Source organism: Strongylocentrotus purpuratus, unplaced genomic scaffold (assembly GCF_000002235.5).
Source record: "Strongylocentrotus purpuratus isolate Spur 01 unplaced genomic scaffold, Spur_5.0 spur5_scaffold_17, whole genome shotgun sequence".
NCBI classification, from domain to species: Eukaryota; Metazoa; Echinodermata; class Echinoidea; order Camarodonta; family Strongylocentrotidae; genus Strongylocentrotus; species Strongylocentrotus purpuratus.
The window spans coordinates 12,681,969-12,709,219 of NW_022145602.1; the positions used below are offsets into that span (position 1 = coordinate 12,681,969).

The following is a 27,251-nucleotide window of genomic DNA, read 5'->3' on the forward strand; positions in this document are numbered from 1 at the left end:
ACATTAATAAACTAGAAATGCAATCGTGTCAAAATGATGTGCGTGCAATGACGCCATGTTTCTACGTGTCAAACGAAAGAGCATCTTTCGGACTAGTTATGCAGAGTATGAAATAACATTTAAAATGGACTTTTGACAGATTTTTAAAATCCCGCTTCGAGATGCTCTGCATTTGGCCACTTAAAATGTGGCTGTAAAATTTCAAGAAAAATAAAGTTCGTTCTGGGGGCCAAAAGCGTGAACCAGATTCGCCCCATAGACAATGCGTGTAATGCATGGGCGGAAAACGTACATGATCTGTATTATGACCGGACTTAAATTGTTTTTTTCTCTCTCTCTTATTTGGTATCATTGGAAAGAGAATTTCATGGTTGTTATTGAAATTTCTGATACTGTACAGGGGCTGTTTAAAAATAAAATGTGTTTACATGCTTTAATACAATAGCTATTAATATGATTTTTTTTTCTACAGTATATTTTCATTAAATTTTACATATCCTTAATGCTTTTTAAAATAATTTACATATTTTAAGAATACAATTAATTTCTTCAACCCAGTTTTGAATATAAATTGTCATACAGGTGTGGTTATTGCCTTGATCTTGTTCTTGGCGTTGAGTTCAGATTTTAGGATTAGTATATAGTAGTATCATTATTATTATATCTTATTTTATAGGTTCGAGCATGCCTGACATTACTGTTCTCAACACGACGGAGTCCAGCATTGCATTAGGTCTCCAGCCTGGCCACGGTGTTCTAGATGAGTACATCATCACCATTCAATGCATGGACGCTACTCAAGACCACTGTGTTTGCGAAGAAGAACACAGAGTTCCAGGAAATGCAAAGACCTTCGTCATCGATGACCTTCGACCCAACGTTGAGTACGGCATCAGTGTTGTAGCATGGGCTGGATCAGAACTAGCTGAAACCAGTGAAGAAGTTACTCTGGAACAAAGGACTCGTGAGTTTTATATTTTTTGGTCAAATTCATTCAGCAAGGTACTTTTATATTTGTATATGTTTTATTTTTGACAATTATTTCTGGTCATTCCCAAAACTCAGACTATCATCAAGAATTATTTTAGCATGCATATATTTCATTCATAGCCTGAGCGGTAAAACACATATTGAAATGTTTTTTCCTTTATTTCCCCTTGCAATGTATCCCGTATGATATGTGATTTTTTCACCACGTATTTCATTCGAAAATAAAAAATCTCTTGATATTTGGTGATAGAATTATTAAAGTGTATAACATTGTATTACACTGAACACTGAAGTATTTGCATCATGTGTTAAATTGTATATCCTGTATTAAATGTAAAATATTAATATTATTAGGTCTATAGAATTAGTTTGCATTATTATCATTATTATTACTATTATTGTTATCATTATTATATAATATCATTAGTATTATTATTAATTATCATTATTACTATTATTATCATTACTATTAGTTTTTTTTTTAATTATTTAAATTATTTTTGTAATTATTATCATTAATATTATTATTATTATTATTACTCTTACGACTATTTATATTAAAGAAAAATAATAGAAGTAATTTTATCGTTAGTACTATAACTATTACTATTATTATTATTTTAATAATTACCATTAGTATTATCATCATTTTTGTTATCATTATTAATTACTATTACATGTACTATAATATCATTATGCAGTGTCGATTCCTAATAATCGCTTCACGGTTTTGGACCAGACACCAGATAGTGTCATCTTGGCCTGGACAGTGAGTGGGCCGGCTAATATCACCATGGAACGTTTGATGCCCAGTGGTTATGTCCTTAATGCCACATACGTGTACGACGGTTGCTTCAGCTCTAACGTGCTTGAGGTCAGTGGTCTGGAACCCGTCACAATTTATCGCTTCACCATGCCGGACGATGTTTCAATTCTCATCAGAACAGGTATAAGCCATTATGTGAATCGGCAATTTCAGGGAAATTGCTCACTTGCTGAATATCATTAACTTACTGATGACTCCAGAAATAGTTGTGACAAATCTAGCATCAATCAAAAGAGCTCAAGAAGCTCTTTATTTTGAATGGAACATATTAATAGGACTGAATAGCGTTAACCCCATATAGCTTCTAAAGCTTCACTCGCTTCATTTTCATGATAATTTTTTTAATCAAAAAAATCTTGAGCCGAACTTTATGACTTTTTTCTTTTGAGTCTTGCGCATCTCTTGAAACAATTTTTTTTCGAAAATCGGACGTACCGTTACAAAGTTACGTGACCTTTTGGCTTTTCATGTCAGCACGAAAATAGTTCATTTTGTGATTTGTGTACAAAACATATGGAAATATCATTTGTCCAAAGAAGAGATAAAACATGGTTATTTCGTCTTTTTTTTTATAGTTTAGGTGTTTATTTAAGGGGAGAATGAGCAATTTTCGGGCTGACATGCAAAGACAAAATGTCACATGACTTTGTAACGGTAGGTCCAATTTTTTGAAAATTTGTTTTTAAACATGCGCAGGACTCGAAAGAAAAGAGTCACAAAATTTCACTGCAAGATTCTTTGGCATTAACAAATTAACGCGAAAAATGTAGAGGGGGGGGGGGGGGCGGCTCCTAGGCTTTATAGGGTTAAGTTGATTACATTATGAAAATGGCCACATATTTACATCGTGTATCTCTAACAAATTTATGTTCGTTCAGATCCTCCTTCAATTGAAAGTTGTTCCGTGGAGACCACGTCTTCAGGCTACACTTTTACTTGGTCAGCCTTAGCCCCTGGCAGTAACGATGGCTACCAGGTGACCGTCACCGATTCACAGGGTGGCCTCGTGCAAGAAGAGGCAGTTCCTCCCACAGACAACCCAGAAGTGGTTAAGATAAGGGTCCCACCAGAAACCGAACTCACACTGGCAGTTATTTCAAGGTTGGCAGCTGATGACACAAACAACTTTCCTCAGCAGTTTGGGGCCGTGCCCTGTATTCAAAACGCTGTCACTAGTGAGTATGGCTGGAGTACCTATGTCTGTGCATACAAGTAACTGTGATTCTGATAAAATGAAACATCTGTGTCTATGACAGCAATACAAATTCATTAACAAAAACAACTAAAAATAGTGAGAAATATTAAAGTTGAGTATTTTGTTATTCACAAGCCTTCAAATGCTACCTTTTACATTAAAAAATCCCAAACGTGTATAATGTGAAAGAGTACACAGACAACAGAACCTTTGTTTATGTAATTTAAAATTTTAACACCGCATTTTGTGTTGAAAACTACATTGTTCAAGATTATGTCCATGGTGTAAAAAGTTTTCTTGATTTCCGGTATTGAGAGTTACTAAAAAATTTATTTGGCCTTGACAACACATCAGTCTGCATCATCAAAAGACAAACAAATATTCCGTCAAAAATGACATCAAATAAGCACTGCCAGCCTTTGTTTTGCATGACTGCTAAAGCATGTGTATGCTACTATGCTTATCAACTAGGGGGCCTATGCCCATCATAAATGACAGTAATGAGGATTAATGCCTCGCAAAAGGGCAGTAATATAGCACATCGACACGTTTTGATCCTGGGGCCTCACAGTTACGAGGCCATTGCTTTGCGACTGAACCATGACTGTACTCAGTAGGGGCTGGGGTAGGGGGCACTTCCCACAAATTAAAAAAGAAAAAAAGAAAATGCAATAGATTATCAATAATTCATTGAATTTCCCCCCGGTCCCCAACAGAAAAAAATGTTTTGTGTGCCCATGCCTTGAGCCATAATGTATGGCTGTACAGACGATTTTTTTATGTTGGGGACCAGGGTAAAATGCACTGAATTATTGAAAATTTATTGCATTTTATTTGTTTTTTTATTTGTGGGAACTGCCCCCTACCCTAGCCCCCGCTGCGTACAGTCATGGTCAAAATAATCATTGTCAAAATAATTCCATAAATTGGGGTAAAAAAAATATTCCAACTTTATGAGCAACAGTGTACATCAACAGGCTTCATGCTCTCCTTAAATTTGTTTTTGTCATCTTCCCATTGTCATTCACAATCTTTAATCAATCAGGATTTAATGTTATTTGCATGTAACCAGAGAGTATATAAGAATGAATTATTTTGTAAATTTCAGGGTGAGGATGGAGAATGAAACTCTGACACATATCCCATTCATGTAAGTCCTACATGTATGTGTTTTCATTTTGAATTTCTCCTTCTCACCGACAGAGTCACTGGTAGCTGGGGAAGTATCTCCCACGAATGTAACTGTCAATGAGATCCCCTTCGTTGTGGGTAACGCCAGTGCCCTGGAAGGATTCGAGGCTTATGCCTTTGCGGTAGAGCCACCTGGCCCTGTGATCAGCTTCAACGAGGATAGTCTGACAGGAGTCTACAGCAATGTCATCCCTGGACAGCTATACACCATCACCTCCACCATTGTAGGCACAGACGTCACATTCACCCTTAAGGAAAGAGCAAGTAAGTCAGTGATTCTAGGGCCCTGTTTCCTCCTACTAATACAACTACTCCTACTACTACTACTACTACTACTACTACTACTACCACTACTACTACTACTACTACTACTACTACAACTACTTCAACTCCCACTACTACTATTACTACTACTACTTCTACTACTACTATTAAAACTATACTACTTCTACTACTTCTAAAACTAATATTTTGATTATACTAATTAATGATGATCATAAAGATGCTACTACTATGATTCTTTACTTCTACTTCTACTCTTACTCTTACTCTTACTACTACTATTATTTAATATAACTACTGATCATAATAATAATAACAACAATAACAATAATAAACATACCGGTAGTACACCATGACACCCACCATATTAGGCATGGATATCAACCTCTAGTGATTCTAGCACCCTGTTTCATAATAATAATAATTGTGGGTGGTATTCTCTAAAGTGGACTAACCTTAGTCCATGGTTTAATCCACCGACTAAGTATGGACTGCCAACTGTCCATATGAATATATTTTTGAATGAATTGAAATGTCCCTAAATTAGCATGATAACATAATTATATCATAGTTATATTGTCGTTTATTAATTATGTTATTACATTTTTTTAAAATTTAGTGACAGATTAAATTATTCAAAACATATTCATTTGGACACTTGGCATTCCATACTTAGTCGGTGGATTAAACCATGGACTAAAGTTAGTCCACTTTCGGGAATACCACCCTGTATGTTTAATAACACTTGTACAAAACTGATTTGTGGTGGCTCCAAATTCTCATGGATCACTCTTCTGGTGAGAGCTCTGCACTGGCTACCATTATGTCACAGAATGCTATTCAAGATTCCATTGATTGTCTATAAAGCGTATATTGCTCAGGCTCTTAGTTGTAGTGAAGAATTGTTAAAACTTAAGTCTCACAAATATACGCACCCCCTGTGCATTCCCCAAAATACTATATTCTTTTAATCACAGCTAAAAAAACACATCTTTTAATTTAAACTGTACATTGAGGTTTAAAGCACAACAGGGGATGCTCAAGGTGCCTACAAATTACTAATAGTATTATTAATAATAATAATAATAGCTAGTTCTTATATAGCGCTTTTCATTAGCCTGGTATTAGACATTTTTGACACATGTAATTTTTTTTTTGTACTGCAATGTTGGATCTTAACCAACAGCTGGATGCAATATTTTTCTTCTCTTATACCAGTTGCCAAAAAATAGACATGAAATCCTATTTATGGCATACTGTGTACATTTTTTCCCTGCAATAAAGTCAGGATCATACAGTGTGTAGCTATGTGTATTATCTGACACTTTTATAATGTTCTTCTTTGTACTTTAACAATTGCAGAACCGTTGCCACCTGTCGATGGCAGCTCACCATCTGCTGGTGTCACGTCTGTCCGTCTCCAATGGGGAACACCAAGTGGCATCGTCACCTTCTACAGGGTGACAATAAACCCAACCCTCGACACGGATCAGAACTTCATCGAGGTTACGAACCTCCTGCCAGGCACGGACTACAATGTGTCTATTGTGGCTATCAGTGGCACTGGGCTATATCAGCAAATAAGCGATCCGATTGAGTTCCAGGTCATAACTGGTAAGAATGTCCTTCTTAAACCCTAATCAGACCGGGGGACATTATGCCCCCCCCCCCTCTCCGCGATTTTTCTGATTGTTCAGGAACGCTTAAGGATGACGCCCTGCCACTTGGTGACTAATTTCTTTTGCTTCTTGCGCATCTTTAGAAACAAATTTTTCGAAAATCAGACATACCGTTACAAAGTCACATGAACTTTTGTCTTTGCATGTCAACCCGAAAATTGCTAATTTTAATGATTTGTGTACAAAACATATGGAAATATCATTTTTTCAAAAAAGAGATAAAACATTGGTTATTTGGTCTTGTTTATAGTTTAGGTGTTTGTTTTGGGGGTCTTCAAATTCTTGTTTTGGTATTATTATTCCAAATGGTCTAAAAAGTATATATAGTGAAAACGAATGTTTAAATATGGAGAATATATGATTAAAGGGTACAAATGTGAATTTGATGACCTTATTTGCATAATTTACCATAAATATACAAATGAGTGAATTTTTCAAAAAAAAAATGAAAATACCATAATATTCTATACATTTCCCTAGACTTGCATTCAAATTTTTGTTGCGATCGGCCGTTTCAAGGCCGAGATCTTAGGGAGGGGGCCATAATCCCCCCCCCCCCACCGCCTCATTAGGGTTAAGGCTCGTCCTGATATGACGCTGCAAAACCGCAGCATTTTTTCATGTTGACGTAAACTGTAATATGCATCATATTTCTGTATCTTGAGACACAGAGCTCAGTAAACCTCTGTTGGGCGCAGTTGCAATTAATTTACACGATAAAGAAAACCTAGGGGTTTAATGTGGGGGTTTACCGCATCATATCTTTAATCATACCCACTTTAACTCTTTTTATGCCACACAGAGAATCCCTCTGTGCCACATCTTTGAGTCGATATACCAAAGACTTCAAGATTATTTATCTGTTTCTGGTGAAAGATTAATCTATACTGATGGTAATAGGGTTGTCATGGAGCTGATCAAGACAGGAAATGAGTAATGTTCCAAAGCCATTGTGTTCCAAAAAGCATTTTTTAAATAATTTTTTCTCAAATATTGATAATTTCAAGTCATAAAATTCAAATACATGACCTCCTCTAAGATTGTACATGTAGTAATATAAATGTTGCCTTCATGACATGCTGCTTGACCTGTCTTTGCAAAAATTATATCATATAAAAATAAAAATTGTTCATCCATAACAGAGTATTGCGTGACTTTAATTTGACTAATTTTGTGTAATTGGTCAAAGGTCACAGAGTTTTTACAGAGTAAAAAATTTCCAGAAAATATCTTGTTACTGCGATAACTTCAATCTAGTATATATAATTATTTAAGGATAAACTTTTTAGATTTTGGGGTGATCATTGAATATACTTTGAACATGTAGGCAGTATCATACTGGAGACGAAGTAGCGTTTATCTTGTATAACTACATTTGATCCGTAGATATTTTGACGACCGGGGAGCTCGTCTTTGTAGATGTGACTTCTTCATCTATGACTGCCATTTGGCCGGACAGTGGTTCACCGCCATATGAGCTATTTATCATGATAGGAACTGAGACAAACATACTTTCTGCCCCGAGTCCCGATGGCAACATGCTCATCGTAACAGAAGGTGTGAAGTCATCACAGATTTATGTTTTCACTATCTACGATTCCACTTTTGCATTTGTGGTGGCAAATAATTCTGTTCGAACAAGTAAGTACATGTGTATCCAAGCTTGCTCTTTCACCTTTCTATTATATTTGATGGTTATCATAATACTGATATATTTATTTTAAAGTTACGACGTCAAATCCTTCCAATCCATTGCTCGGCGTGCATTGAACAAACTCCCTGCACTTTGAGAAATACTACTTCACTTCACTTCTTTAAAAACACTGAATACAAACCTCTACAATTCTTCTTAATTTGTCATTAGATGAAAGGGACAGTGCCTTGTAACTTTCGATAAAGGTGCTACATAATGGTTGTTTATGATGTAGAGTATTTTATAAATTATTGCATATATTACTTCAGGGTTTCCATAGTCATGGAAAATGAAAATTCTTTCCAGAAAGTTGTGGAAAGTCATGACAAATGAAAATAAAACAACCCGTGTGGGGGCTATGACAGCCTTGGCAATTTGATTCACTGTGTGTACATGTAGGCCATACAGTAATGATATGGAGCTGTAATATAACTTTGATTAGACCTGATATGACCAAAACTTTCATGAAATGTATGAAATAAGAATTTTTAACTCACTGACATTACTGATTATTATCATGCCTTTTTCGTTCTCTATATGTCTTTTCTTGCCACCATTTTGCTGTTTAGAGCTACATAAAATAGGATATTCTGTAAAGGCATATCCTATTGAATCACCAATGCTTCCATACGCATATCAGCTGCTTACGTTGTCTTAATAGCTGTGCGCATTTGACTGAGAAGGCAACTGTTATGTCATTGCGAAAGATGATTTTAATGAAATACAAAGCATGTACATATAGCAAATACTGCCTCAATGGTTACATTTTTGCTTGCATACAATTCTTCTTCGTGACACATATTCACCTCCAAATTCAGAAACCCCAAACTTCCTGTCTCCTGATCATTTGCAAAATTTGCAAATTTCAGGCATGAAAATGTTCTGTTTTTCAATTTTTTAAATGATAATTGTTTTTGAAGTCCTTGACCAGGCTCCATAAGAACCTTCTGTAAAACCCAAAACTTTTGCATGCATGAAATGTTGGCGAGTTTTGCATAGCGGCTGAGATTTACGGTAATGAAAGTGTCATACCTCAAAGGGGCTTGGTAATTGAAGATCGCTGCCTTACCAGATAAAATAGTACTCTGATGATAGTGATGTCTAATCTCGCCTTGCTCTAGTGAAGCACAGTTTAATACATCCTGTCAGAGGTACTTGGTATTTGGGAATTCCTGCCTAACCAAAAATTACATGATAGTGACGGTTTTTATCATTTTTTTAAATTTACAGATCCTGAAACCCCACAGCCACCAATCCTGACCAGCGTAGGACCTTTCAGTCTGTCCTTTGAGTGGGCCCCTACCAACACAACCTTCTCATCCTACAGGATGTACTATGCCCCTTTTTCTTTCAGAAGAGAACTTGTATCCACGATTCCGAGTAACAGCTTGGACCTGACGTACAGCCAGGGGTGTCTGAGACCCAACACGGAGTACGTTTTTGAGGTAGAGACTGTTTTGGATGCAGCTGACGGGTTTGGTGAACAGACAAGCGATTCTGCACAGTCAATCTCGATCACAACAGGTAAGCCAGAGGTTGGGTTTTTTCGTTGTGCAAGAATAAGTTAAGCCCACCGCACACTATGCTATATTTGTGCGATCCGATTTTCGTAGAGATGGCAATTACCGGTATATTAGATATAGATATCTATTTTTAGCATATCAGGACCAATAGGCTACATGTACATGTGTATTTCTAATTTTACTATCTGGGTAATTTGTATAAAGTCAGCATTTTCCCTCTTACTGACTTTCGTGTGGTGATGACACTCCCTCTCTTCACTTCTTCTTGTCTCAAGCGTCCTTCTTATTTAGACTAACCTTTATCTTCCTATCTCTCTTATGCCATCCACCTCCAGATTCCACACATTCATCATCTTCCCTTCTCAACACATGACCCATCCTTCTCAATTTACTTCTCATTACCACTTCCACCACAGTTTCTCAGTCTTCAAACCTTTAAATTGCATATGCCTATGTTGTATGTAACCCTATGGAAGTCATGTTTCTAACCACATGTATATATTGACAATAAAACCTGCTTCTTAAATCTGGATCTTGAATGCTAAACCTTCCAACAGGTCAATACGACAACAACGAGCCCCACGTCTCCAGCACCAACAGCACCAACCTTCAGGTCATCTGGCTACATGCTGCCACCAACGGTCAGCAAGTGTGTCTGAAGGAACTCTGCAGCACCCTACGAGGTGACTTGCCCATGTGTCTCCCAACCAACCAGACGTGCCCGCTGTTCTACACCTTCGAGGGGCTGGTACCTGGCAGGAGATATGTGGTCTTCGTAGAATACAATGACGGGACAATGGAGGATGTCATTTTCACGCAAACAAGTAAAGCTTTGTTCAGATATGACCTTCAATACTGCAGTAACACAGAGCTCAGTGAATATGCGCAGGATCTTTGTTGCACTCAGTTGCCATTCATTTACATGTAAAAAAGACCTTGGCGTTGTTTTTAATGTGGCAATTTACCGCCTTATATCCAAACTAGCCTTAAAGATACTATGTCCCTTTTGCAGTCAACATCAGATTCTGTAGAACTTTGCTGGAATTATGAATATGTCATGTAAGTCCTATGTGTCAAATTTAAACTTTAGCAGTGTCCTCAAGCCTTAGATTAAGCAGCCAGGAGCAAGGGGCAATTTATTTTTAAAAGTTGCCCCGTGCCCACAGGGATTTACCAGAGCAAGGGGCAATTTCTTAAGAACCAGGGTCAATTTTCCCAAAACAGATAATGACAACTAATTACACAAGTTAAATATGTTCAAAGATACAATGTTAATTTCATAATGTGAATAGATTTAGATCTACGATAAATTTAATTACTTTTTAATCTTAACAAGATCAACAGAAAAGATTGATTAAGAACATCAACTTGCACATTATACAGTATTTTAAAGTAACCAAAAATATTGATGAGCAAATGAATAAATAAATTGGCAATTTCACAAACATCGAAAGTCATAAGGACTTGGGAAGTTTATCCCAAATCAAAATCGCACCTCACACACAAACCTTCCGTCACACTCTCGGCAGTAGGAGCAAATTTGAAGAATTATCTTTTTAATTGTTGTATAACCAAAGAAATAAGAAGAAAACTGACCAAATATTCTTACTAAAAATCATAAAGTTGCGTAACGTGCATTCTCGAAAACCAAAAGCGTTCCTCGCACACACACTCTCGCCATACCGCGAAAGGTCCTTGGTGGGAAGCTAGCGGGCTGGGAGTTTGCCAACAAGACCAATGCACCTTCGGGGATTTGCAGTGCGCAAATTTATCGGGACTCGAAAGGTTTGCGGTGGGAAGCTTGCCGGCTAGCTTTTTGCCAAAACAAGGCTAGGTCGGCTGTTGGCGAAATGAGAGTAACTACGATCGAGAACTCGTAGGTGTTCTCAACTTATCAATAAGAGAATTCTAAATTCTATTTGAGATGAAATAATAAACTTGACCTACAAACAAACCTCAACAGATCTCTAATGACTATTTGAATGCTTGTTTATTTCTCCATTTGACGATTTGTTTTCTTGATCCTTCGATACATTTGTACGTACGTGCGTGCGCCACAGCACCATCTAGCGATCGCATCATCTGAACGTGAGTAGATCTACGTACGTACGTGCGCTAGCCTATAGTAACAAAGGGTGCATTTTGACGGAAACACTAGCGCCTTATTAAAGCATAAATACAAAGCTAGTAGAGAGCTTGTGCACAGCAAACTGTTTGTGATTCGTGTATTTTTTCTGTTCTATTAATTCATGGGCGCATTTTCATGGCAAACACTTGCGCCTTGCTGTCTAGTTTTAGATGACTATGGGCGCAATTGGTGGTTTTATTGGCGCAAATTTGCGCCCTGCGCCCGCTTAATTGAAGGTTTGGGTCAAAGATAAGATAGAGGCGGTCCTTCAAGAGATAACACAGGGATACAACAATGTTCAGAATACCAACTTACAACAATATTAGCGCTGTGTTATCTCTGGAAGATACAACAAAAGATAACACAAAACTTACAACAATTTTCAGAATACCGCCCAGGTCTGACTTGGGTTCTGTAAGCCCCCTATAGTCCATGGGCCAAGACCAGAAATTTGAGTTATTGGTACCACTCAAGGTGGCAAGATCTACTTATGCATTTTGAAATGTCCTACATCTATACATAATATTTTGATATGATAGCATTTCCAGACTGGCAGCTTAGTCATATAATCAGCAGTTTCCATGGCTACACAACAATAAAACCGGTATTATTCAAAGAAACAGTTAAAGTCATTTACAAATTATAAAAACACTTTTGAATGCGTGAAAATATACAGTTTAGAATACCTCACCATAAAGGAAAGTAATGAAATGCAACTTACATCACCATTTATAATGGTTGCCATGGTAACGACCCCAGAATAGCCTAAAATCAAGAATTTTGGAGTAATTTCAGTAATATATTACACAATACACTCATTCAAGACAAGTAAAAGTCCCCTTTCCAAATTAATGACAAAACTTTATGACTAATACATCATATAAGCCAAGAATATGCTCTATAGTACCTTCCCATTATTACCATGGCAACATGAATTAGAGTTAACAAGATGCCCAGTACGGTACTATATGCCATATTTTGGCTATATTTTGGCATTGGAGAGGCGTTGAAAGTTCATTTTGGTGTCTATATCCTGGTTTTCAGGCCCAGAGAATGAAAGTTTAGAATACCTCACCATGAAGAAAAGTAATGAAATGCAAATTGCATTACCATTTATAATGGTTGGCATGGTAACGACCCCAGGATAGCCTAAAATCAAGGATTTTTGAGTAATTTCAGTAATATGAAAAACAATATGCCCATTCAGGACAAGTTTAAGTACCCTTTCCAAATTATTAAAAAACTATATGACTAATCTATCATATAAGCCAAGCATATGAAACTGTACCTTCCCGATGTTACCATGGCAACATGAATTAGAGTTAACAAAATGCCCTGTGGGGTATTATATGCCATATTTTGGCTGTATCTTGGGATAGGAGAGGTGTTGAAAGTTCATTTTGATGTCTATACCCAGGTTTTCAGGCACAGGGAACACAGCTAAAGCATTATTTTGGACATTAACATAGGACATCACCGCTATTTTTCATACATTTGCATAAAAACAGAGCAAAATGACCATAACAGTTTTCTGCCACTGCATATTCAAAAAGCTGTTTCTTATGGTTTAGAAAGATATAACATTGTGATGACTACATTAGATGCCAGAAAACTTCAGTATATTGTATGCAATGCTGGAACCAGCACAGATTCATCTGCTTAATGACCATTTGTTTGCTATTGTATCAAAACTTTGAAGACCCTGGGATGTATATCTCTTGGCATATGCACACTGTGCATGGTCACCCATTGAGAAGATGTTTCAAGGTGCTGGACTAAGGGACCTATGTGTAGAGTCAGGTGTCATTGCTATTAGCTCTGTAGCTGGAGTGATGGAATGCGGCAAGTACAACCGTGCAGTCAAGTTGTTGTACGAGGCATTTATGCGACAGGCATGGAAAGGCTTTCTACCCTGTCTAGAAACTAACCACACTGACGACCAGGTTCACCTGGAAGAAAGCCTCATAGTCGAGAACAGCCCATCTGGAGATGTTTCACAAGCTGCTGGCTGTGAGATGACGGAGAATCAGTCCTTTGAGCCCATCTTCAAGCTGTTTGATGTCTACCTTGATTACGTGATACAGGAGAATTGGACCCTCTCGGCCTTCTGGATGTCATATGTGGACATCGTCGAGGTTATGGTAGGTCTGGTTCGGGCATCTAGAGAGGGTGTCTGGGTGCTGCACCTCGCTTTCATTCGTGCAATGATTCCCTGGTGCTTCGCCGACGACAAACTGAACTATGCACGCTTTCTTCCCTACTATAGTTATTATGCACATATGTCCCGGCTGGCCAATTGATCGGCGAGATGTGCATGAACAATTCATGCAGGAACAGAGATTTTCTGTACAACTTGGTAGGACCTCTTTGGCAGAATCCCAGTCGACCAGAAAATTGAAGAAACCATCAACAAGGACACACAGACCACTAGGGGGGGGGGGGACAACAGGCTTCAGCCTAAAACCAGGAGCTGACAGTAGGTACTACCTGACATCTGAGTACAGAGGCTCATATTATTTTGAGGGAGTTGAGAGACATGGTCAGCAGAAAAAGTTCACCACTTTAATTATCCGGACCTGCAACTAAGCCGGATAAGAAAAGATGAGACCTATGTTTGTTCATTTAGGGAACTATTCGAGAACAGCTGAGCTCGAGCCATGATGAAACGGGGTTGGTCAACTTGTCTACTGTATCCTGGCCCCACCACATATTGCCAATGACCTGCTGAAAGTTCACAAAGTTGGAAAAGAAGCATACTGAAAAGATCGTTTGGAAAAAGAACAACCCAAGGTAAATTTTCATGACAAGATGAAAAAAGAGAGCCTGAAGACCTTCCTCAACATCAATAAAAAGCAGGCTGGTTACAGAGCTAAAGGGAATCAGGTAATTGTGAAGGCAGACCGAAACCTCTTTGGGCGCATGATCATCATTGCTCCCAGCAGAGCGCTATCTATTAGAGAGGTTCTAGCACGCCCACTCGGACCAATACCGTGGTCACTGGCAACAGCTTTGCTCTCTGCGCAATACATACCGAGCTGGAGAAAATTGTGTCACTAGCAGCTTGTATCATTGATGGAATGAGCCTTGTCCATAGACTCAAAGGGGATGGCAAGTCATTTGCACATCTAACAGATGCTACACTGATACTAGCTCTGCATGAAGGCACTGATGTTGTGTTCGATGTCTACAGGGATGAGTCCATCAAGAATGCAGAGAGATGCAACAGAGGTTCCATCGCTGGAACTGCAGTGGAAGAACATTGCACCTTGTCACAACATTTTGCACTGGAAACAATTCCTGAGAAACCCTGAAAACAAAATATGCCTCATCAAATTCTTGGTCGATCAGTGGAAGCAGCCTGCAGAGAGGGAGAGCCTTCATGATAAGTCACTTTATGTGGCAAGTGGAGAAGTACTATGAAGAAATCATAACTCTGAAGACAACATAAGCTGACACACGAATGCTTTTTCATGCATGGCATACTGCGGGGGATGGATACAGATTCATAATAATCACAGCCGAAGACACAGATGTGCTGATAATCTGTGTCTGTATTATCGTGCTCAGTGTCCCATGGCACCGGCTAAGCCCAATGGGCCCATAACATTTGATTTAAATGACAAGCGGTGAAAATGTCTAGGGCCGCAGCGATTTTTTTTATAATCATTTTTCCACTGTGCCCTCATCGTTTCCATTCCGCCTCCAAACTGGTTCCTTACTGCTTACAATGTGCTCGTACCAGCTAGTGTCACCGTGTTGGCCTTTTCCTCGCCATGCAGGTCTCACCAGATCCACCCCGGGTGGGTACCTGATGCTTACCGCCCGGAACGCAACCATAAAAGGGCCGTTCGCTGAACATCGCTTGGCCTTGAAGACGTCACACATGGTATAAAAATGCTGGGCACTTACCCTAGCTACCGGTCACACTTCAGTTCTCGAGTTCACGGATGTACGTCCTCATCGTTCTATTCAACAATTATTCATAAATCTTCATAATTCTTCATAATGCCTACACATGGAAGCAGGGGTGGCAGAGTAACAAATTAGAGGGGGGCCAACAAAAAGGGCACCTACAAGGGGGCACTTTATTAAAGTAATAGGTGCACTTGTCAAAGTAAAAGTGGCAATTTTCCTATGTTCAAAGGGGCACTCTGGGGTTCTTCAAAAATGGGGTGGGGGCACTGTGCATACCAGCCCCCCCCCCCCCCCCCCCCATTGGAGCGGCGCCTCTACATGGAGGGAAAGTAGGGGGTAAAGCTAGGAAGCTCGATCCGCAGGAAACCACAGAGGAAGCATTTTTTTTACAGTGAAATATGAAGTCACGGTGTCTGGCACGGTTTCTAAACGGGCACAATGTAAAACATGGCAACATGCAGCTAGGCCTGTATTGAGACGTTATGAGGATGGTGGAGTGGTAAGCAGTAAGATGACGTTATTAGGTCGTTAAGAGAGCGGTTGACCGTTAATGATCGGTGAGCCGGTATGAGGTGGTGTGTCAACGATGAGCGAACGGTGAGAGCCCGACGAGAACCTGTAACGAGGTCGGTATACAGTAACAGCCCGTTGGACAAAATATGACACATCGTCACTGTTCTCACTGCCCCACGAACGGGTCCATAATGGCCTCGTACCAGCCCACCATCCTCTTATAGTCCTCATACCGGGTTCTCACCGTGTGCCACCGCTTGTATCCACACGGCAAAAGTTTTGGGCATGCCCACAACTTTTGCCGGGTCTCGCCTGGTCTCTTTGGCCACTAACAGGCACCATGGGACAGCTAATTTTAATAGCAAGAAGCTGACCTGCTTTCTGAGAAGTCTGGCTGGACAAAGAACCACATCAGGTACATTTATGTTTGCAAACTAGCAAGCTTTTTGGGTGAAGATGTCTGCCAGGCTCTAACCCCTGCCTTACTGTCTGCGACATTATAGTGTGTTTGCAGGACGTGGACAGCTGGGTGCACTGAAGCTCTAGCATTTTGGTGAAGAATGGGATGTTTCAACAAAGCTAATTGACAAGATACAAGAGTTTGTGTGTTGAAATGTATGCATTCACATCCACAATCTGAGACCGGATCAATGAACTCCGCTACCATCTCTTCTAAGCAAAATGAGGAGAGGTAGAATCCAGCCAGCTACCTCCATGCAAAGACTCTTTGCGCATGCATGTTCTTCGCGCGAACTACCAGGCTGCAATATGGCGAGGATGAAAATACATGTAGTAGATATTGCTTTCTTCCTTCTTGTCAATTCAGGATGAAGACAAAGAAAGGTTGTTGCAAACAAAAGAAAAGTCGGTGACCTGTGATTGTGTGTGATCTATTTACCACAAGTCACCAGTATCTAATTGACAAATAAGCTGCCATTAGGTCATGGTGACAACTTAGGGTATAGGCTTAAAATTCCAGATCACATGGAAAGGACACTTGTAGGTTAAACTCGAAGATGTACTAGATATATTTTATCAGTTACATCTTTTTGAACAATCAATGTACAGTCTCAAAGGCATATACATGTTTTTTTCTGGCTTTGAGAATGTGAATTGATTTGTGTCCAAACGGACTACTTAAATTCAATCACACCTTTCTTGTCAAAGAGAGTTTTAAAAAAATAGGAAAGGGAGGATGTGACAAAATAGTTTCTGAGACTTTGTGCAAATCGCCTGTAATATTTCTGCACAAAGAAGGCGTTTTGATAAACAGACACAAATTTTCTAGCATTTATATTTACCTTTGACTCATTTATTCTCATTTTACTTGTAATATTCTTCGGGACAGTTTTGATACAATAGCAAAAGAATTAATGAGATGGATGATCTGTGCTGGTTCCAGCATTGCATAGAGTCAAATGAAGTTTTCTGGCATCTAATGTTGTCATCACAATGTTATATCTTTCTAAACTCTAAGAAACAGCTTGTAATATGCAGTGGCAGAATACTTTTATGGTAATTTTGCTCTGATTTTATGCAAATGTATGAAAAATAGCGGTGATGTTCGTTGATCGTTCGTTTCGTTTTGTTTATTTCCATTTCCAACAAAATAAATAAAGTACATGGGATTGCATTGTACATAGTAAAACAATGAAACTTAACAATATATTTGTAATTGGTCCACAGTGTACAACAGGCATATAAAACAGGTTGGTCATGGAGGGGACTGCTGAAAAGCTGGGCTTGTAGATTGCAGCCCCCTATAACTTATATAAAAAAGGTATATCAATAAAGGAACGCTCAAATACACAGCCAAATAGACATAACATAGAAGGAGTGAAAGGGACAGGGAAAGAAGGAAGACAAGGAACGAGAGAGAGCAGGGCTCTTACCTATAACACACATAATGCTTGATAATTACGCAAAAAGGAATTTTTTAATTTTTAATTTAAAAGAATTTAAACTGGGGGCATTCTTGATGCTAACATCAAGAATGGTCCATAGCTTCGGGCCTGCGTAAGTGAATATGGATTTAGCAAGTAAAGTTCTAGTTAATGGCAGATGAAATTCGTCAGATTGGCGCGTAGGGTATTTGTGTATAGATTTATTTTTGATTAATATTAAATTGAAGGCTGAGGGTAGCGTATTATTATTTAACTGGTACATAAACTGACTGAGGCTATAACGATATAAATCATTTATTTTCAACACATTATTTTCAACAAATGAAACGTCAGTATGGGATCTCCAGGAAGTGTTACAAATAACACGCATAGCTTTTTGTTTGTAGAAGTAGTATTCTATGAAGATAAGAATCGTATGTATTACCCCAAACAATAATACCATAATTTAAGTAGGGCAAAATTAATGTCAAGTAAAGCATTAGTAGGGAGGAGGTTGGCAGAAAAAACTTAACCTATTTACAATCCTATGTTAATGTCCAAAATTACATGTCCTATGTTAATGTCGAAAATAATGCTTTAGCTGTGCTCCCTGTGCCTGAAAACCTGGGTATAGACATCAAAATGAACTTTCAACACCTCTCCTATCCCAAGATATAGCCAAAATATGGCATATCGTACCCTACAGGGCATCTTGTTAACTCTAATTCATGTTGCCATGGTAACAATGGGAAGGTACTATATAGCATATTCTTGGCTTATATGATATATTAGTCATATAGTTTTGTCATTATTTTGGAAAGGGGGCTTTAACTTGTCTCGAATGAGTATATTGTGTAATATAATACTGAAATTGCTCCAAAATTCTTGATTTTAGGCTATTCTGGGGCCATTACCATGGCAACTGTTATAAATGGTAATGTAATTTGCATTATTTCATTACTTTCCTTTATGGTGAGGTATTCTAAACCGTACATTTTTATGCATTCAAGAGTGTTTTTATAATATGTAAATTACTTAACTGTTTCTTTGAATAATACTGGTTTTATTGTTGTGTTGCCATGGAAACTGCTGATTATACGACTAAGCTGTCCATTCGGTAATGCTTTCATAACTTTTTACACGTATATATGCCCAACAAACAAAAAAAGTACAAAGGTTTTGCCACCTCTGGTGGTACCAATATCTGGTCTGGCCAATGGACTAGCGTACATGCACATGTGTCGACTAGTGTACTGATCCCCAAGTCATTTTTTTGGTATTTACTGACAATATATTAAAGTGATATTTCTAGCTGATATTGTGAATAGAGTGCAGGGATGCTAACTGTTACAGTTTTGCTGTATTTGTTCCGGTTTTATTGCTCTTGTTACGGTAAACAACCAAATGTTACGGGAAACGATAAATAAGTACATTATAGCATTAGTAGGTCCATGATTATTGCGTATGCCGCCTATATACACATAGCCTGTGTACACGGCGCTGCATGTCACGCACGCATTTACTCAAAAGTGCATTGAATTTGACTACACTGGATGGGCATTTTCGCTCTCTACACGCTAATTGTGCACATGGTCCGTCCACCGCCATCTTGTTTAATTCCGAAATTAGTATGCTTACGCGCAGTTGTGCATTTTGGGGGGAGCATGATGGTGGATGATCATGTGCGCGGTGATTCAAGCAGGCGCATTGCAAGTGCGCTCCAGTGCGTGATGTTCATGAACGCCGAGCCTAGCGGCCTGGGCTGGTACAGGCGTTACGGTGTGCGTGTGGTGTTCATTTAGTGTGTAGGATACAAGTTCTGCCATTTTGACTGTGGATTAGGATTTGCCGTTCGACACTTGAACGAGGTGTTTTCTTCTTGAATATTATCATAAATTCACTGAAAAGAGCAAGTACCTGAGGAGGAGATCCTATGACTGCAAACAGATTTTTAAAAACGTTTTGATGCACATCTTTATTTTGAACTTAAAAATGGTAGGTTCGAAATGCAGTAAAAGTAATTGGGTGTTTGGGTACATTTTGCGCGAAAAATATGCTGCGTTGTCTTGCATTCCGGAAAGACCCCCATTTGTTACCGACAAATGAGGTAAATGTTACTTACAACAATCCTTCAGGGTTGGCATCTCTGAGAGTTTAGCGCTATGGAACTCTGCACATCAACACTATAATGTGTTTTGGTGATCAGTACACTTTTAAGGTAACATAAATTTAGTTCTGGTCATGGAAGTGCACTTTGAGGAAAACTGTAGAAGCTTTAGGGAAAGGTTGATTATGTTGTACATAAGAACTGGTATATACTATGGGGCTTTGGGATTTAGCAAAATTATATGAAATTGATTCAGTCTTGCTGAAATTCATATACACTCAACATTGGAATGTGTGGGACGTACTACACAAACATGTGGCATGAAAGATGAGTCAAATCACTTCTGAATCAGCTATATCTTGTCATATTTTCAGGAGACATTTTTTCTATGTTATTCTTCCACACTTACGTAAAAAGAATTAAAGCTCACATTTGCATGTACAATATTCTCTGTACAAGTTGGTGGTATTGGGGTTCATGTCCATAACGGGTAAAGAGTAAATTGCAGGTTTTTGGTATTATGACAAGAGAAATTAGCATTTAATGTGGGTTGATAATCATTTTGGATATGTTATTTCTTCCCAGAACCGAACCCTCCAGAGTCCCTCAGCGCTACTGCTCTTGGTTCCGATGAGATTAGAGTCCTCCTCTCCCCACCCCAGGGAGAGTTTGACGGTTACGAGCTCTCCTTCTCTCCTAATTCCGCCGGTGGTCCCATCTTGCTTGAACCAGACACGCGGGAGCATCTCCTGTACAATCTCCAAAGTTATACTACTTACAACATCCAGGTGTTTGCTTATAGTGGAAGCAATGGACAACTGCTAAAGGGTGATGTGATCTCAACAACAGCCACCACTGGTGAGAATTAAATTCAGACCTGTATTTGAAATTTAACTCTTTGATATTGATCAATCACAAAAAAACACAGATATTTATATGTATATCATCAGGATACATCAAGCTATTCCCTAATAAATGTGCATGTACATGTTTTAGGTATTTGAAAACAGGGCGTATAATAGATTCCCCCCCCCCCTTCTTCATCATAGCTTAAAAGTATGATGATAAAGCTTTAAAATATAATGATATCGATATTTTGTCATATCCAACGATAAACAAACAGATTAACAAAACTGGTACTGGTGGTCATCTTATATTCTGAGTACTGTAGCACAGTACTAATCAGGCATAAGGTCAGGTTTGCAATAAAAGATGTGGTCCATTTAATAAGTCTCTGCACCACAAAGTACACAATTCAAATCCCTGTCACGGCATCAAAGATGTCCTTTGGCAAGTCTTTCATCTACATTTGCCACACTCCACATAGGCGAGGTGAATGGGTACCTGTAAGGAATTAGTTCCCAAGAATGCTTGAGTGCTGTAATGGCAGCCGTGCTAAAGCAATTAAGGGTCATAACAACAGAGAGCCAGGAGTGGCAATGTGCCAGACATGGGCACTATATATATATATATAAGACTCCTCTGTTAATGCTATTTGGGTGAAATGGTACAAAATACAGGGTACTCTAATAAGCCAGGGTAATTATGCTGCATTGTTGTAGAGCGCTTAGAGACTTCTGATAAAGCTTTTGATAGGATAAATCACGATTTACTTCTTAGAAAGTTGGGAAATTTGCAGGTGAATCCTACACTTGTTAACTGGATAAGAGCGTTCCTCTATCAAAGAAAGCAAAGAGTTAAAATCGATCAAATAAGATCTGAGTGGCTGACAGTTAATGGGGGTGTCCCACAAGGGACTAAAATGGGACCACTGTTGTTTATAATCATGATAACGGATTTGGGTTGTAATCTTCCCGTTGTCAAATACGTTGATGACACAACATTGTATGAGATATGTCCTTATGGTGAAAATGGCACGATTCAGAATACCCTCAATGAACTTGCACACTGGTCTGAATTGAATGATATGCAGATAAATCCAATGAAGACCAAGGAAATGATTGTTTGCTTCATGAAAGACGATCCAAACTTACCATATCTTACCATCGGTGGAAATCAAGTAGAGAGGGTTCAGGAAGTTAAACTACTCGGTTTGTACCTCAATAACAAACTTAACTGGGATACCCACGTGAAAGAAACCTACACTAAAGCAGCAAAACGCTTGTACCTTCTTGTTCAATTACGAAGGGCAGGTTTAAATCAGATTGATATGTGCAGATACTATGTGGCATGCATTAGATCGGTGTTAGAGTATGCTTGCCAAGTATTTCATGGAGGTCTGACCAAAGAACAATCCGAAATGTTAGAGTCCATCCAAAAAAGGGCAGTTAGAATTATTTCACCTGGACTATCATACTCTGACGCCCTTGTCTTTCTTAACCTCCAATCCCTTTCTGAACGTAGACAAAAACTATGCCTTAATTTGTTTACCCAAATTCGTAACCCCAGTCACATGCTAAACCATCTTCTTCCTGCTCCAAGAGAAACAAGATACTCTCTTCGGAACAGCAAAGACCTGTACCCTCCCAAATGCAAAACTAATAGATACAAAAATAGCTTCATAGCTTCAGCCTGGTGTCTGTTTAATCTACAATGATCTTGCCAAATTTAATGTATTTTTATTGTCCTTTTTATTGAGTATATTCTCGTTAATCAAATGTAATAATTTTAATAAGAAGACATCAATCCTATTTTACATATTTGTGATTATCATACGACACTGTTTTATTAGTGTCTTCAAACTTTGTACAGGGTATTAAATTTAATTAATAATCATTATTGCCAAATTTATATTGAATTAAAGTACCGTTTAGACATTTTACTTAAATTACACACTTGTTCATTATATGAATTTTAAAATAATTGAGAATGTAACAAATTTGATATCAATTGAATTTTTCTGGATTAATTTTTACAAATAATGCATTATTCCACCACTCAATTTGGGTTTACTTTTTTTTTTTTTTTTTTTTTTTTTTTTTCTTTCTTCAAAATATTCCTCAATTGTAACTGTTCTGAACAATACGTTGATGTCAGTTGATATATGATTATTGGTCCATATATTTATGTTTAAATCTTATTTTACATATATGTTATTATACGACACCGGTTTATTAGTATCAAACTTGGGGGTACTTGGATTCAAGCTTTGTACATGGTATGACATCTAATTAATAATCATTATTGCCAATTTTATATTGCATTAAGGTGCCGTGTAGATGTTTTACTTAAAATTGCACACTTGTTTATTATATGTATTTTATAATAATTTATAATGTAACAAATTTAATACCAATTGAATTTGACTGGATAATTTTTTTTTTTTTTTTTTTTTTTTTTTTTAATACGTATAATGCATTATACCACCACTCAATTTGGGTTTACTGTCTCTCTTTTTCTTTCAAAATCTTTCTCAATTTTAATTGTTGGACAATACGTTGATGTCAGTTGATATATGATTATTGGTCCTGTGAAGTCCTATGTACCTTTTAATTGTGTTTGAATGCGATTGCTGTTGAGTGTTTTTTTTTTTTTTTTTTTTCTTTTCTTCTTTTCATATCTATGTATTTAAAGTGTCAATTTATACAGTTTTATTGTACAAAGTATATATATACATATAACTATATTGTGAACCATTTATATGCCTGCCTTTTTTACTGTATGAAATTCAACTTATGGTTGCAATAAATGAATGATTTAATATAAGTAAGTGTTAGGCGCTATATAAGCAAATATGATTATTATTGATCTCACCATATATTTTCTAGACAAAGAAATTCTCAGTGCTACGAACATCGAGACCAATCAGATCTTCGTCTTGTGGTCAACGGAAACAGAGATGCTCGATGTCGACTTCTTCCAGATGTTCAGACTCTCGTACTCCTCGATGGTGTCTGATTCAATCCTCATCCCCAAAAATGCCATGTCTACCAGCATTGGGTATGGCCATTCAGTCACAGACCTAGTGCCAGGAGATCTTGTCACGTTTAACCTTGAGACTGTCACGTCAAGTGGCCAGGCTACTTTAGTAGACACCATCGTCCGCCGAACAAGTGCGTTTAACACAAAAAACACACACACCAAAATACAGATCTTCTTGATAAGTCTTTGTATTCATTTTGAACAAAAACTTATCAAAAATATCACATTTTTGTGTGTTTATGAAAGAAATATACTTCCATTGTATTTGTCGATACATAAAATAACATAGTGTCCTAAATCTTACTTGGGCAAAGCCACAAACAAATCAGGTTCATGGGGGAAAATGAGAAATGTAGGATATTAAAATCTTATGTCACAATTTATAAAATAGGGAGCCTATGACATCCCAGCCTCATCACAGTGTTGCCAATTTGTCTCCATAAATAGTGATCTTTATATTGTTGTCCGATTTTCCTCAAACTCAATTTTATCAGAGTCTCTGTTTTTTTTTCTTCTTCTAAAGCAATTTATTTGCTGATGACTGTTTTCCTTGAATATTTTTTCTACCATCAAAATTGAATTCATGATGTTTATTATTATCTGAGGGGTACCCAATTTACAAGCTCTGCTTTTCAGTGGACCTCTCCATTTCCTCAAAATATAAATGCAGTTAAATTAAAAAATTAAATATTTGTCTTCCTCAAATGTATAGATTTCTATTAAGATTTATTTTTTTCAAATGTAACTATGTTTTGTATGCATTTTACATTGAATTCGTTATTATGTATTGTATTTTGTTGGAAGTGAAAAAATCAAAATGAAATGAAAAAATTGACTCCCAACTGCTGGCATCTTATCTGATGAAATACATGTATTCTCATCATGTGCAGAGCCTGAAATGGTTGCAATGTACCAAGTACAGACAGATTCATCAACTAGCATCCGGCTGCTGTGGAGAGCGCCATCTGTTGGCCTGTACCGGGGATATCTCGTATCGTACTCGCCAGCCGACGGAGACCAGAGCTCGCCCATAGAATTAGGGCCGGATGAAGAACAATTGACCATCACTGGACTTCAGTTTAACCAGATGTATAATGTCAGTATTAGGTCGATCATGGGGCAAGAAGGCACCTACGTTGAGAGTGATCCAGCATTTGAAATGGTTACAACAGGTACATGTTCTGTACATTTAGCTCTTTTTTTAATTAACAGTGAAGCCTCATTCAGATAAGATGCAGTAAACCGCCAAAAAGAAGCCCCTAACCTGTACATTTTTTTTAATAGACTTTCCATCAAGTCTAAAAATTTGTTGAATATTCCAATGATTTTGTAGTCCCAATTTGCTATTATCTGGAGGGCAATGAGCAGAATTCCAGCTAGGAAACAGAAAAACAGTACTTGGATGAATTTCAAACTTGTTCTCTCCAAAACAGAGCTCCTCTAAATAACAATTTAAAAAAACAGGTCCTCTCTGAGCTTCGCTTTTTGGCAAGCCTCTCTGCTACCAAGGTTTTAGTAACAGTGAAGGATATGATGCAGTAAAACCGCCAAAAACAAGCCCCCAAAGACTTTTTTCTTCCTGTAAATGCATGGCAAATGTGCAACGAAGGTCCTACTTGTTACCTCTGCCACTGGTATGTGTTATAAAATATGGAAATGTGAAGCATAATATACTTTAAATAAACAAAAATTCCACTGCGTTATACTACTACGTCCATGTATCTTGAATACACATAGCACTATGGTTGCCGTAGCCAAAGCCAGGGTAATAATATCCAATGTCCTTTGGAAGTGCATAGAGAAGTTATATCATAATGTGATATGCTGATTACAAGAACAGTATTTTATTATTATTATAAAGATTTAAACCCGATTCATGATGTACTTTATTCATGTACATACAGCTAAATTACTAAATTATTTATACCTGTTGTAAATTTGATATTTTTTTCGTTTTTGGTATCTCAAGAATAAAAGGTGAACTGGTTGAATTAGGACCTTTTTTGAATACTTTTAGATGTAAGCATTGATATCTCACATTCTCAAGAAACATGAATTGGGAAAAATCAATTTTTCAATGACAAAGCTTTGTAAGGATTGACTAATTTAGTTCTTAACTGTATATTCTTTCTATGTCCACAAGGCGAGGGCGAAGAAAACGAGGTCAATATCCGCGACCTTACTTCAACGTCTGTATCCTTCACCTGGTGGGGGACTGGATCGGTTGAATCCCCCATCGGACTCATGCCCATCGGAAGCTGCATGGCGGAAGAACCACCTGAACAGGAAGTGACTTCTAGAGCGGCGACATTTGATGACCTTATGCCTGGTGCCAGATATGCTATTTCCGGCATTGGTGGAGATAATGCAGAGTTTATAGCAGGTGCGTTTAACTTCATAATAATGATAGTAGTAGTAAATAGTAGTAGAAGTAGTACTAGTAATGATAATAATAATAATGAAAATATTATAATAATAATTATATTACAATAGTGATATTACAATAATAATAATATTATAATAATAATAATATTATAATAATAATGATATTATACTACTAACAATGATAATATTAATAATGATGATAATGATAATAATACTAGTAATAAAGTTGATGATGATGATAAAACAGTAGTCATAGTATTAATAATGATAATAATTGAAATATAATATTGATGGTAATAATAGATTGATTCCATTCTTTTCAGTTTGATTCCATCCAATTAAAAGAGGCTTCATTAATTTCATTTTGAGTCAATTCAGTTTCAATTTAATTTCATTCAATTCACTTTGATTGAATTCTATCCATTTTCATTCCACTCATTTCAATTTGATTACCTTCCAATGTATTTGATTCCATTCAATTCAGAGACTAACAAGCAGACACCATTAGGTGTTGCTACAGGTAGACAATCGCAGATAATTTATTGCAAAGTTTGTGTTTTTGTCCAAAATTTCAAACAGTGCCTGACCAAGTAAGCAACATCGTCGTGAAATTCATCAACTCTAGTGCGGTCACCTTTAGCTGGACGGCGCCCTCTGGCTGCTACGACCGGATAGAGATCAGTTACGCCCCAGACACCTGCACCAACCCGTCACCAATTGTGCTCAATCACGATGAAGGCAATGAGTACACTCTGACTCTTCTACAAGCCAACGAGGAATATCAGTTATCCTTTGTTACTCTTCAAATGACAGCCAGGAGCGAGCCCTATGTAGCCAGCGTACGCACAAGTGAGTACAGCAGGATATTTCACATCTGTTTAGAATGTTGAGTTGAAAGAATTTGAAGGAATTGTTATCAGACGATTTTATAAGATGGGTTCTCGAATGTAAGCAATCCGATTGGTCAATTGACATCACGTGGGCGTGTATTAGTTCTTCTCATCGTGCAAAACATCTCCCATCAAAAATTGATAACACACGCTCGATACCTGCTGATAT

The 27,251-nt window shown here is 37.7% G+C and overlaps 1 protein-coding gene across 5 annotated transcripts in view; it reads left to right on the forward strand.

The window, feature by feature from the left end:
* Window positions 1–27,251, forward strand: part of LOC589160 (fibronectin) — a 79,020-nt gene that overhangs the window by 9,930 nt on the left and 41,839 nt on the right. For all 5 annotated transcript variants that reach the window (XM_030987741.1, XM_030987736.1, XM_030987740.1 and 2 more), the window contains exons 5-17: window positions 677–964; window positions 1,692–1,937; window positions 2,695–2,991; window positions 4,215–4,466; window positions 5,847–6,098; window positions 7,550–7,804; window positions 9,087–9,380; window positions 9,937–10,203; window positions 20,511–20,783; window positions 23,654–23,938; window positions 24,698–24,979; window positions 25,951–26,190; window positions 26,772–27,041. In XM_030987741.1, the coding sequence (XP_030843601.1) occupies window positions 677–964; window positions 1,692–1,937; window positions 2,695–2,991; window positions 4,215–4,466; window positions 5,847–6,098; window positions 7,550–7,804; window positions 9,087–9,380; window positions 9,937–10,203; window positions 20,511–20,783; window positions 23,654–23,938; window positions 24,698–24,979; window positions 25,951–26,190; window positions 26,772–27,041 (3,501 nt within the window). The remainder of the gene's footprint in view (window positions 1–676; window positions 965–1,691; window positions 1,938–2,694; window positions 2,992–4,214; window positions 4,467–5,846; window positions 6,099–7,549; window positions 7,805–9,086; window positions 9,381–9,936; window positions 10,204–20,510; window positions 20,784–23,653; window positions 23,939–24,697; window positions 24,980–25,950; window positions 26,191–26,771; window positions 27,042–27,251) is intronic.